Here is a 14,524-nt window from a genome sequence, read left to right on the forward strand (position 1 = left end):
AATGTTGTGTCCAGGAGTGCCCAAGATCACAGTCTTTTCGATAATGTCTAACACTAATCCTGCCAAGTCCTGCCAAACCAACCAAGCTGCCCCCTTGTCCCATTTTTTCCCCCCTCACTGTCATAATGAGGAGCAAATATATCTTCTCGATAAAACAAGAAGAAAGAAAAAGCACTTTGTACATTCAACCAACAAGATACTATTTAAAATACTAACAAGTCTTTTTCATTTCTCTTTAACAAGTCCTTCCAAGAAACACTTCATAAACCAGCTCTTTAAAAAGAAGGGAAAGTAAATGCTTTACAGCAAACATACAGCACTGCACAGAAAGCAGCACCTTCAACTCCAAATATTTTTACCAATCACTCTTTCATACTCATTTATAGTCTATTCCCTAACTAATAAATACAGATAGCCAACAATCCCTAAGTGTTTTAATGTAAATCAGCCATTTTCTGTAGGTGAATATGTTCTTTTTCTAATAATGCAGCAGTGTGAAAGAAAAATCTTAGCTTTTAAATGTCTTGTTCCAATTTCTCCGACTCTCTCTCCTCTCCCATTGCTTTCCTCATGGAAAGAGGAGGGAGAGAACTTCCAAGGTAAAACAACTCCAAATGCAAAGATGTAATGAAATTTTTCAAGCAAGAACAACCTATTTTCAAAACCTGTAGCATGAAAATTATCTGGGCATGTTCCAGGTTATTAATAAAAAACCAATCTCTGCAATGTTTTCCCCAGCACTGTCATCAACAAGTAGATTTCGCTCAGTCTGGATCTGCAACCAATTTTCTGAAACACATAAGCCAAAATACAATATTGCTCCAATCTGGAATCCTGTTCTGACATAATATGAAAATTAGACTCTGAAAATTTTGGCTACGCTTCTGTTTTTTCATTCACTTCCAAAATGCTCACAGTGTACCAAAACACAGAGCTGTAACTCAGGTGCAAGTGGGAAGAAATTATGATCCCACCAGAGCAGCGCAGGAGCTCTTCTGAGCTATGGGAAGGCAGCCCCTGTGCAACAGCATTTCCACAGAGGAGAAGGTGGGGGCCAGGCTCTGCTGGCCGTGGCACAGGCAGCCCTGAGCACCTGTGTCACCAAGCACCCGGCTGGCATCGGGACTGCCATCAACGTCCTCCTGACAATCACTCCTGGAAGCGTGACCGACCCTCTGCCTGGAGCCACAATGGGAAACTCGTGGGATGGCTCCCCTGGCACCCAAGACAACCCTGCACTTGCTTTGCTGGAAAGCCCACAATCATTTTCCCTGGAAGAACAGGAGACTGTGCCAGCTCGCCTGCACTTTGTTACGGCTGAGAACGATAAGATGCTTCCAGAGCGTTGCGTTACAATAGCTGCGCCTTCAGTTCATGGATTTATCTTCCTCTGCCCTAGATAAAACTCCATTCCTTGGACAAATTAGGTCTGCTTGTCATTCAACACTCTACCTAATGGTCTCAGCTGTGTGTTTCTGCAGTTACTGAAGCTGGAGCATTCCACAGATAGTTCTCATTGATTTGAGAAGTGAGCCAGAAATCCAGTTGTATCTTATCCAGAATGACAATGGGGCAAGTTAATGATGTAATTAGAATTATCAGGACCCTTAAATCTTAAAGGACAGATTTCAGTGAAGGATGATAACATTTTTAAAGAGGTACATAACACAACCTAGTGATTTATAAACAGCAAGTGCCTTGTGAAGTAAGGCACTAAACATTTTCTTCTTTAGTTTAGGGAGGCCGATACTGACATGGGCTTAGTGTACGAATCTCTAATGTTGTGTTATCAAGATCATCATATGCTTTTCAGAAGGCAACACCCACTCTCTAAATCCACATTAACCCATGTCATTTCGAACTGCAGAGGCAACTTGAGATATGGATGGCATCATTCTAGCAAAGTATCCAAAAAGCTTGGTTGTTTCTGATGGACACAGCTCGAAGGAGGAGGCACAGCACCTGAACAGGCTTGAGACCTGTCTGCAAGCCATGCTGACAACCAAACAACTTCACTGCACAGTTTGTTTAACTGTGTGGGATGAAGTCAAGACCTTACACCTCGTGGCAAGGAGAAGATCATTATGCTGAGCTGAGCACAAAGCCTGTAAACTGGGTTAGTCACTCACTTGTTTTGTTCACTTTGATATCCAGTGATGGCTGGGCCCACTGGGAGGAATACAAAGCCTGCTGAAGGCATGGAAATATTCTCCATTACTTCAATGGGCTCTCAATATAATCTAACACACAAACCATAAAGGCTCCCTGGATGAAAGGTGCTTTGGAAGTGTCAGGTATGACTCTTGCCCCATGCTGTTAACCCTAAATGGGACACACAAATAACATGTATGAAACCTGGGTAGTTGAGCCAGTAGAAATTGTCTATAAAGTTATCAGCAAAGCTGCAGGGCTCTGACATGCCAGATCAGGAATGAGAGAGGAAAAATCATCTTCTCCTGGGACAGGAGCCTCTCTTCAGGTCAGGAGAATGGCTGGGGACAGAAGATGAGAGACAAGAGCTGGAGACCACAGCTATAATTTTTTGGAAAAGGCTGAAGGAAAAAAAATCTCAGCCTTGGATTTTCAATTTTCCTCTTAATAAAGTGTACACAGGGGTACAAGGAACCATAGAACCAGCTAATTCAATGCTGGAAAAGATGAATTTGCTTTACAGAACTGTCCTTAAAAACTGAATAGCTCAAAACTGACCACAAGAAGTCACTTGTGCAAAAACCCCCACACAATAAATTGTTCTGCACCCTGCTTTTTCTTTACCTAGGCTTTGGGTCATTGGGCAATTTCTCAGCTGCCTCAGGTAAAAAAAGTATCATCCTGGAGACAGATAATTTTCCAATTTTGAACTTACAGATTTTTTGCATTTTAATACTTCTGGACACACTGACCTCCACTCCCTAGTGAGAGCTTCAGACGGAATACAGAAGTTAAAACTACTGATCTAATCCAATCCATTTTTGCTTTTAGGGAACACTTACAAAAGCAGAGAAAGAAACTGACTTCTTTGAGGGGGAAAACAGTCTGGAGAAAGAGCAGAAAATACACCCATCCTATCTTTAGCTTAGAATACTTCCTCTTTGGCATCATTTTGACTCTTTACCCAGAAGCCTCACCATAAGCCTCTTGATTGCAAAAGTCACAAAAGAATCAAGTGTTTTAGGAAGGCTATTGAAGAAAGAGAGATGTTTCCTACTTCACTTTTGCATCATAGTCTAACTTAGTAAAGTCAGCCCCTTAAAATTTTACTAAGTTTAAATAAGGATTTTTTGCATTTGGAAAAATGGTGCTTGTGAACAAAATTTTAAAAAATGGAGAGAGGGAGAGGAATAATTAATGTAATATAACCACAGGAAAGCAGAGGTGTTTCCTCTTTCACTGTTCTTAATTAAAATAAAATTTTAAAAACCCACTGCAAATGAGAAGGATTTGTTTACTCCTCTGCTCTCCTCAGGGCTGACAGCTCTGGGAAAGAGTCAGGGACATGGGGCCCTGCTCACACTCCTTCATTTTGGGCACCCTGGCTGAGCTGCACTTCCCAACCCCAAAGTGAGCAGCATCTCCCTGGGGTGGTCCTGTCCCTACCCATGGGTGACAAAGGAGTTGTGCTCTGACTGAAACCTGCTTTGGACTAGGAAGTACCTTTCCCTGCGCTTTTCCTCCCAGCACCATCCTGTCTGTGCGCCACCTTGGCACAGTCTTGGTCCCAGAAGGGCTCTGCCCTCTCCTCCCAAATGCTGCAGGACTCAGGAATGTGCAGGAAACTGCACACTTCCCAAACTCTCTTGGGGAGGCTGAAGAGGCTCAAGGAACTAATCTGTAACATGTCAGGTCAACAGTGCTGGGGTATTTCCTCTTCTGGTCCTTTCTGCTCCAGGATGATTTTTGCTCTAAGTCACCTCAGCACCTTACAGACAGCTCCTGAAGATGCTTCATCTCCCAAGAGTGATGCTGGAGGCATTTAGCAAGTTACTGCACCCACATAAATACTCTCCTGCTCCCTGCCACTGTCCCCACAGAGACCTTAGACTTTGTCACCTCCTTCCCAGTCCATTACAGCCACCTCAACCATCAGCTCAGAACTGAGCCAACTGATGGACAGCTTCCCCTTTATTCTGCAGCTGCTGACAACCTTCAAGGGACAAGCAGGCATGAATAACCTTAAGCAGCCCCCCAAATCAATCCTCAAAGAGTGAGAGTCACATCCTTCTGCAGTTCTCCCGGGCTGCACTGGATGGAGCTGAATTCCTGGCCTCCATCATTCACACAGGTGTTTCTTACAACTCCATTCCTGATCTTTTGTTCCATTCTATGTGGTATTTCAAGGTTGTGTTAACAGTACCAGCTCCAAGGTCTGATAAGACCTCTAAAGAGTTGGGCCAGCAGCTGGATATCATGGAAGAACAGACACACTTTCTGAAATCACTGTGGCACTCTCATCTCCCAAGACCAGCAAGGGTACCTGCCCTGAACTGCAATAGACTCAGCACATGATAAATCCCTGTGCCTACATTTAATGTCTCCAGAGAGAGATCCCACAGGGGATCTTTCATGTGTAATATCTGAGCCAGGCTAATCTAATTTGGTAACCAAATGGCAAAAACTCTCCATGACAGACAGAGTCTTTCATCCTTGCAAAAAACCACACAGAACAAACTTTGGAATGACCCCAACTGGCAAAACCTGACTTGAATAGGGAGTTTATTTTATGTTTTAATTTTCTATTTTGTTCTGCTTGCAGTTAAAATAAATGGTATAAAGCTGGTTTATAAAAACACTACCAAACAAAAAACTCTTTACCCAACAGTACTGCACAATATTTAGAGTTCTGCAGGGACCAGTATACATAGAGGGATTTTAATTTTCCATGGCCTGTAAGCGTTGTAATCTCCATCAACTGCGTGCACCCTGGGACCATGACTAACACCAGTGCTTGAACTCTGACTGGCTGTTGGCTTGTTTCTTCTGCCTTTAACACTGGTTTGAAACTCACACTTGATCCAATAATTTGCAGGGATAAAGAAGTTTTTACAGCAAACGGTTCCTCTCAAGTCTAACCTGTCTGTTACAGGACAATGTGTCAATAAATCAGAGGTGTCTGTGAGTCCATGCAATTGCTATGAATGACCACAACTCATCTTCGATTCAAAGGCTTTACTGATTAGGAGAAATTACACTGGTGATTAAAAAGTGGCACAGGACATCCAGATACCAGGACTGTCTTTGTGGGCTTGACTACTAGCGATCCTTTCACGGCATCCATGGCAAATATTCCACTACATCTTGCTTCTTTATTCCTTGTTTATCATGTGTGCTGTGCCTCAACATTGCAGGAATGGTTATAACTACTGACTTCTCCAGGATCCTCTAAAGTCATGAGCTCTCTATCTTTTCCAACTCACATCCCCCATCTTTAAAGATGTGTTCCTACCCAAGTTGCTTTCTCCCTTTCCCACCTTACTTTTCAGTGCAAGGCTGACCAGAATGAACAGCTCTGGCAGCTTTGGTACCACACACTCTTGTGCTTCAGTGCTGCCACATTAATCACCCTGGTCTGTCCTGCTCGGTCATGCTACAACAGTGCCTCATTTTCTAGGGCTGAGTTAACTGGGACAGCAAAGGGCTTTTATCCCACGTTGGGGCCCCACTTGCTTGCCCAGCAGTTCTGCTGAGAAACAAGTGACCCACAGAGCCCTGTGCAACCCAAAATAGTGATGGCAAGATAAAATGACCCAGAGACCTCTGCCCCAATCCACAGATTGAGCTTACCCCATCTCAGTTCTCTCTTGAAGTCACACAGTTCTCCTTGATTTGCATCTGCTAATGGTAAACTGCTATCATGATTTAATTCCTTCAGTGGCAAAACACATATAATACTATGGCTGTCAAATTTACACAGGTGAGTCACTGCACCTGAGACAGGAACCTGGGAATATTTATCAAAAAAAGGAGATGTTGGAGATGACACACAAAGACCAAGATTTCACAGAATTAACTGGAAAGGGGAAAGAGGAACCTACGTATTAAACAAGAATCTCCGTTTGCCATGAAGCATCACACTGGTCTGGAAAGCAGATTTCTGCTCCCTTGAGAGTTTTTAATAGCTTTGGATAACTAGGATAAACAGAGACTGAAGGGCTGCCTGAGACACATACAAAATTATTGAATTATGACATGTTCAAGAAGTTATTTACTTTATAGAGTATTTACATAAAGTCCACTTCCTCTTCATATGTAAGCTCAAATATTACAAAGATTTCCCTCCCCTCCCCCTTAATGAGAGGCCTGCATTCAACAGCCCCAAACATCCAGAATCAACTTTTTTTCAAGAACATACCTAGGAAAGTTTTCCAGGCAGTCCATTCTTTGTTCCTAGTAACAAGCAATAGGACAAGAGGTAACAGCCTCAAGTGGCGCTAGAGGAGGTTTGGATTGGATATTAGGAAAAATTTATTCATCAAAAGGGCTGTCAAGTGCTGAAACAGGCTGCTCAGGGAAGTGTTGGAGTCACCATCCCTGGAGGTATTTAAAAGATGTGTGGATGTGGTGCTTGGGCACACGGTTTAGCTGCAGACTTGGCAGTGCTGGGTTAGCAGTTAACTCAATGATCTTGGAGGTCTTTTTGAACCTAAACCATTCTATGATTCCCCAGAGCCTGAGCAAAACCAGGGAAATTCCACTCTCTCACCAGGCAAATGAGGCACGTGTGGAAAGAAAACACAGGGCATTAAAAGGAAGAGGGGGAAGAGGAGTCAGAAAATGAAGTGATGACTGCGATATTGCTATTAAAGCAGCTGATTTTTCCTCAGTTCTCTGGCCCATCTGGAACAATTCTGCTCACCTGAGAAGTGTCATGGTTGAATATCACAGCATTCAGGTCTCCACAGTTGTAGTGCTTGATGAGATCCTCAGTGGTGTAAGGGGCCTGCAAACTCCCTGCTCGAAGGCTTTCGTGTTGGAGCAGAGTTTGGTTTAGAGCAAACAGCACCTGCAGAAACACAGACAGGAAAAGAGAGAAAAAGTTAAATACAGTAGGAATCAAAACAGCAAAGTCTAAAGGACAAAAGTTTGAAAGACTTTTCCTGTGCCTGAAGTCTATTCCCTTGATCCATTCTGGCCCACAGTAACAAGGGATGGTCTTTAAGCATTCCCAAAGGAAAAGTATTCAGAAGCGAGACCCTGTTATATTCTCCACAGAGTACAACTTCTCAACAGATATATACTGCTCAGAGGTCACAGCCTGAGAACTCTTGGGCTCTCTGTGCTGGTTAATTTGCTACATGACAGACAGTGGAAATAAAACACCTCTAAATGAAGAAATTTCTATTGCCTCTGACTGTTTCCTGTTCCCCGACTTAAATCCAAAGCCCAAACTCAGTTGAAATGTTTTTGATAGAAACATCAAAATCTTCTGAACTTCTGAAGTCACAGGTGTTGTAGTGGGACTCTGTACATGCTGTAGTAACAGAAACTTTAGGGAATTCATTATTGGTCTCCCTCCTTTAGTCCTTCCTCCTTCACCCACCCATTTGCAAAGTGAGAACAGAGATACAGATTTGTAACACTGTCCCAGCAGACTGGTCTAGTATTCCCACCCCAAATCTGAAAACAAACAACAAAGCAGAAGCATCATTTACTAGATAATGTTGGTAACCAAAAAAATAAGCGTCCTTAAATATTGGACTTTTTTCCCTTGAATTACCAAAAAAACCCCAACAAACTGCAAACAAACAAGCAAACAAACAAAAAGCCCACCACCACAAAAAAACCAAAAACAACCAACCCCTTCCCAACAAACAAACAAATAAAACTACCAAAAAAAAAAGACCACTAAATTTCACATGAATTACCACAAATCTTTTTAGATTTGTGACAGACTGTGAGAGTAATTTATACCAGTTATTGAACCACCAAGCCTGGGCTTTACATGCTCCTCTGCCCAAGAACCTTCTGAAGAAACTTGATAAAAAGTAGATGAATAAATCAGAAGAACAGCAGTGAAGACTTTTGTCACAAACTATGTAAATAAACAAACACCCTTTTCCTAGAATAACGTGTTATGTGGTGACTGCGAATTCAGAGTTCTGAAAAATTAGATTGATGTGTCATTTTTAATGAAAAGACTCCTGCACCCCTCAGTCTCGTATTTCACCACTTTTTAAGCTTTTCTCATTTGTAACAGCAGTGCCCCATCCTTCCCAGAGAACACCAATCATCTCAAAATCTGGGTAAGGAAACCCCTGCTGAGCTGCAGTCCGGGACCTGAATTCTTACCTTCTGAAACTTTACCAACTGAACCCACTTCAAGGAGTGAACCCCAGTGGAGTTTAAAATCAGCAATTTACATATGTATTTGTATATATTTGTATATAGGATGGGAGTTCTTATTAGTTTAAAATTACGATTCCCATTGAAGTTTATCCGAAGGTGAAGGAAAGGAGGTCGCAAAATCTCATGTATATAACAAATAAGATCAGATATTTAATGATTAATAATATTAATATAATAATATATTAATATAATGTTAATATTAATAATAATAATAATAAAGGATCTTCAGGACACTAATGGCCTCAATAAAAAGCTGTAATATGCCAAATAACATACACAAATTGGGTTGAGGAAAAGCCAAAATTAAAAAAAAAAAAGCTAAATTTAAAAAATGCTATTTTTAAATTTACTTAGGAAAAAAAAAAAAGATGGTCTTTCAACTGAACCTGTTATACCTCAACTCAGCAATCGGTTCCCCATTAAGAGCCAAGCCTAAAAGATTTCCTTGCCCAGATCTAAGGGTCTCTTCAGGCTTTTCTACAAAGAGATCAAGCTTTCCCAGGACTACAGCCTGAAGTTAAGCATCTTCCTAACTTAAGTTTTTCTCTAATTTAAAAAACATGCAAAAAACACAGTTTGAAAAATTTCTAACGTTTGAAAGGATCTGAGCTTTTTCTTTTTCCCCTAAAGGCTACAGCTCGAAGAGGAAATGGCTCATCCCAGGATTTCCTGGGGATTCTAAACATTTTGATGAATAAAAATAAAAGCTTAGAAAAACATTGACAGGAAAAACGAGAGCAGAGGTTTTCCCAAAATGCTTTTAGCAAAATCCTTCTCATTTTTGATTTTTTAAACAATGGATGTTACTGGATTTTTATATACAAAAATATGTATACACACAGGCACACACACATATACAAACCCCCAACAAGCCCTGAGGGTAAGACCGTGTGTTTTATGATAAAATATTAAGAAGGCAATAAACAAATCCTTACTTACTTTACCCTCAATGCCTTTTCCCCCCCTTTTTCTTTTTTTTTTTTTTTTTTTTTTTTTTTTTTTTGTTATTCTGGGGAAACTAGTCCTTGCATTAATGGTCTGGGTCTTACTCCTCTGAATAAGTTTGGAACCTATTGTATTATTTCAGTCTCATTTGCAGGGGGTTAGAGATCTTGAAGAAAGTTGTCTATGTCTTCCTCAAAAATCAGCCTGCACAGCAATCCACAATACAAGTTCACTTCTTGTAAGACACCAAAGATTCCAAATGAGAGAGAATGTTGGAGATTTTGGCAGATGGCCCTCCATGATTTCATTAGTGCCAGGATATTAATGTCCCTGCTCTCTGCCTCAGAGCAGCTTTGGGACCTAGAGGTGATGCTGGCCACCAGCTGAACCCATCCAGAACGTGGCTGTCACCGTGGGGAGCTCAGCGCTGGGTTCAAACTGCTGCCCCAAAAGCTACCCAAGGGATTTTATTTTAGGAGGAAAGTTAAAATCAGAAACTCAAACACTTGAATATGCTAAAGGAAAACTGTAATTTACAGATTTCTAGAGAAGTCTTGCTTAATCAAGCCATTTCCACCATGGGTTTTGGCTGGGTGGCTCAAAACAAATTTAAAGAGAAGCAAGGTCTCGTCACTGTCGCCTGCTTGCTGGCTGGATTTGTAAACCATTTCCTTCAGAGTCAGGTTAAAGCCAGCTTAAAACCCAAATTTATTTTTCCTTACTGTTCAGATAATGCCACAAAAACAACGCTGTTTCCTTCCCTTCTCTCTATCTTAATATCAGTGACCCCACGACCCCCAGCCTAATCCTCTATCTGAGTTAAATCTCCCAGAGGTGCCTGAGATTACTGAACAACTGATGACTTCAAAATAAACACAGTTAGAGTGACTGCCTATACACAGTCCCACCTAATAAACAGAGCAGACGGGATTTGCTCTGGGAAGCAATGGGAAGTTATGACTTTGGCTCTTGGGAAGCACATTTTTATTCACACAATTTACGGTCCTCGCCCTGGTGTGCTTTGAAGGCATTTTTGCACGTCTGTCTCTGGCCCCTGCCATTTGTGACTGATCAACCTTTTAATCTGGGTGGTGTCATTCTCCCAACACAGAGATTTTATTTGGGTATTTGGAGACGCCAGCTCGGCCCTCAGGGCTGTCCTGCTTTACTGTCAGTGGGAGTGCGTCCCACCAATCTTACACAGTGCCAGGGACCACTGGTCCAGATGTTTTAGGAGTTATTTTGCACAGCCTTTGGACATCTCAAAGAAAAGGAGCTGGACCAGTGAAGAGCTTCAGTAACAGCTTTACTGATCACCTTGACACTCAAACAGTATTCCCCCTGTCCTTGCCTCTGGATTACAGAGCCAGGAGTCACACAAGAACAGAAGGAATGAGTTACAAAAGTAAACCTCCCATATAAACCAACTTGAATGTTTATGGTATTTAACTTTCACCTTCAAAAAGATAAATCATTATAAAACCTCCAAACCACTCATATAAAGCAAGCAGGCACAACTGCAGTGGGTCCTAAGGTCCCGAGGCTGGCACTGCCCAGAAGTGTTGGTACCAGCAGTTGTCCTTGGGACAGTTTGAATTTTGTTTCACAAACACATTGGTGAGGTCGGAGGTTTGATTTTATGTGACAATTTAATGAGATTTGGTTTTTAGGGAAGTAAACCCAATCTACGGAAACAGATCTAGAGAACCACTGCCACCTTTTCAAAGAGGGAGAAGTGAATAAATGTGTACTTGGACTGGGCTTAGGATCACCCCAGCCTTTCCACCAGAAATAATTTTCTTCATTGAACTTGGGTTTGGGAGTAAAGCTAGATGAAAAACCTTTGTTCCAATGTACTCTCACAAACACTGTGTTTTATTGTGCCAGTTCAGCAGCTTCAGACTGGACATTTGAAGGCTCCTGAAGGCCAGCACCACGTTAGTGCTGTATGTGATAGCTAAGGAGGAGAAATCACAGACCTTGTGCCAGAGGGATTTCTCCTTATCCGTGTTCCGTGCTTTGTCTCTAGCTGAAGAGCGTAAGAAAGCCCAGAAAACATAAACCAAATTAACCCTCATCAAATACAGCAGCATTCCTGGTTATGTCAGCGGTGGACAGGTGGACCTGTTCCCCTGTGGAACCAAGTGGAAAGGTTGCCAGGTCCACCTCTTCAATTTTTCTAACTAAGGCCCCAAACAATGCCATAATGGAAAGAAAAAGCTTTGTGGGAGCACCTAATAAGCAACTGTAAAATAAGACAAGGAAACCTTATTCACAGATAAAATGCTTGAGTGGTCCCAAACCTTCCTATGAAATATCTTGCTAATAAAACAGACAACAAATTCAGGAATTACAACAGAAGAAACACATATTTTGTTAAGCTTAAAACAAATTGGAACCGTGTTCTTCTGGTGTGTTTGCTATACAGGAGACCTGAAGATGGAAGGCAACCCTAGCAAAACTCTCAGGCCAAGCTTTGCATTCACAGGACTCCAGTAGCTGGAATTACAGGATGACCCCTGCACAGACCCATGATTAATAACAATACCACAAAAACAAGTACTTAAATTTCACACTATGATGACAGCTCTTGAGCAGGCAACTTATTGTTTTCCTTTGCTCTCTCTTTTGGACACGTGCCACCACAATGCAAACGCTAAATAAGCATTACTGGAAGTGTTAGAGTGACTATATCCTGTCAGTGCCCAGACTGCAATTCCAAAAAAGAAATGCCCACTCTCCTACTTGGTTCAAAACAAATGGCAACATTAATATTGAGATATACAGTTCTGCAGGGGTTCTCCTTTTGTAGTTATCCTAATCTGTAATCAAACAAAAAATCAAATACACAGTTTCAGGTCAAAATAGTTACTTGGGAGGAAAAAAAAAAAAAGAAAATGAAAGAAAAATGCAAGTCCCTGATTTTCCAGATTAATGAAAAGCAATAAAAGTGCTTGCCCAAATCTGTTCAGTTCCATTGGTTTCCAGAAGACGGGTTTCCCCTTTCCTTGAATCTCTTGTGCTGTTGCTAGGAATTAGTGAGCTGTGAAACTCACCTAATGAGGTCAGCATCAGGAAATAGCTCTGGAAAAACAGGTCCTGGGGGATCTACTAAAGGACTCCCCCAGTGTCCAAATGAAATCCTGGATGCATCGGCACATTGTACAGCCGGGGCTGTGGGAGGAACGTGCCCAGCTTTGTTGTTGTTTTTCCTATAAAGGGACAGCTAAGGAAAGTGAAACTATTAACTCATCCACTGGAATTTCTGCTCACAAACTGTGCCCCCTGTTAAAGCTGCTCATAAAAGCCTTTCGGCTAGTTGGTTCCATATGCTCCCCAAACCCGCAGTTATTGCTTCTGAAAGGCAGGAGTAGTTAACAGTCTGCGGCTTGGCACTGACCAGGGAGACCCAGGGACCTCGCTGCTCCCCCTCCCTTTCCAGCTGCCAATTAACCAGCTTACTAAACCAGCTTGGATCTGACTGAGGCGCTTGGAGAGACCTCAAACCACCACCCATCGTATGGCTCAGCTGTGACAGTGACACAGAGGTCCAGGGCAGCGCAGTCACAATACTGATGTGCAGCCACAGGACTAAGACTGGTTTTCTTGATACTGGGAAAGCTGCAGGGCCACTGGGGCTCCAGCCTTGAGCCCTACATGCCCAAAGCTCTGGCTGGAGTTGACTTCAACAGCTTGACTTCAGCCCCCTGACTTTTGTCCTTATGCAGGGATCCCATGATGAACTTGCACATGCAAAAGTAATTTTGGTTTTTATTTTATTTTCCCCGTGTTTGGACTGAATCAAAAACAAACTGAAAATTCTAGACAGCAAACACTGCAGAGTGCATGAGAGCCCCATGCTCTCAGCCCTAAGTTCCCTGAGCTGGAGAAGGAGTCCCTGGATTGATGGCAGCTCACACATTCCCTGGGCTGAGCCTACTACACCATTGCTTCTGCTCCAAGTTCCTGGCTTCAGCAGGGCTGGGGCAGGCACAGGATTCAGTCAGAGCCTGGAGAGCAGCAGTTTGGGGGTTTGCTGGGTTATGTGATAGAACAGGCAAGACAGCTACAGCTGGTGCTCTTGGATGCAAATCTGCTCTTGCACAAGGTCATTAAGACAAAAAAGACATGGAATTAATTTCTGTCCTGAAAGCACTTTAAAACAAATACTATAAAATACTATAAATACCACACCCACTCTAAATAGGTCAATAAAAACCCAAAAATGGTCCTAAATATGTAAACTGAAGTCAGCAGCAGCTGTAGCAAAGGCAGTACTGGAAGGAGGGTAAGATCTGAAAGCTTTTTTTCTAACAGCAGTGACCTCTGTTACTTGCTAAAGGCACTTAGAGTCCAGATTAACACACAAGAAAGGGTGGGGGGAAAAGAGCTTTGATATGGAATTTCCATCCTTTCCCCTTCTGTGAACCACCACACTGATGGAAGGATGTTTTAGTTTCAATGCTCTCACCACATCATTGGCAGGGTCTCTTTTGCCAGTAACTCAGCTGTATGTCCAACCAGTCACAGTGTGAGTGAGCACTGACTCTGTAGGATAACTCTGCCTTGGTCAATGCCCACATTCAATCTTAGGGAAATAAATTAAGAAACAACAGGAAGATGGATTTGCATCTTAATCAGAACTGAAACTCTGGATAGAATGACTTCTGTTAAATTTGCAATCTAAATGTAGCACTTGTGTGGATTTTGTATGCAGGATTTACTTGCATCCAGTACTTCTGCATCAGTCCTGTTTCCCAGCTGTGCTGAGCTCAGTAAATTAATTTTGATGAGGAAACCTATCTAAAAGGCTAAATATTTTCACCAAGTGAGTTACACTCTGAGCAGTCTAATTCTGCAAATGTTTTTCTGATGAAGTGCAACCAGTTCCAGTAACCAAGACCCTGCCCAGCACTGATGGCTTGCAGATCCAAGTGTCACTGTTTAGACTTCTGGACTGGAGTCTTAGATCTTGTAAACAAAAAGGTAAACTCTCAGTAAAACCAGTTCATACTTCTGGCATGAGAGAGCACTCTTGAAGTAAGGCTGAACTCAAAGTGGTTCTAAAGAAAATTCCTTCTCCTTGGAACTCACCTCAGATATTCAGTTATGTGACTTAAAGGAAGGACATATTAGACAACAAAACACTGCATATGAAATGCTTACCAGTAACCTAAAAATCCTACATTAGTTTTAATCAAGTCACACATGATGGTGTAAATTGTTTCACCTCCTT

At 42.1% G+C, this 14,524-nt stretch overlaps 1 protein-coding gene across 1 annotated transcript in view; it reads right to left on the bottom strand.

Moving 5' to 3' along the window:
• Positions 1 to 14,524, bottom strand: part of TRABD2B (TraB domain containing 2B) — a 266,418-nt gene that overhangs the window by 115,259 nt on the left and 136,635 nt on the right. The window contains exon 3 of the mRNA XM_048313104.1: positions 6,854 to 7,000. Coding sequence (XP_048169061.1) covers positions 6,854 to 7,000 — 147 coding nt within the window. The remainder of the gene's footprint in view (positions 1 to 6,853; positions 7,001 to 14,524) is intronic.

Source organism: Corvus hawaiiensis, chromosome 9, assembly GCF_020740725.1.
Source record: "Corvus hawaiiensis isolate bCorHaw1 chromosome 9, bCorHaw1.pri.cur, whole genome shotgun sequence".
NCBI classification, from domain to species: Eukaryota; Metazoa; Chordata; class Aves; order Passeriformes; family Corvidae; genus Corvus; species Corvus hawaiiensis.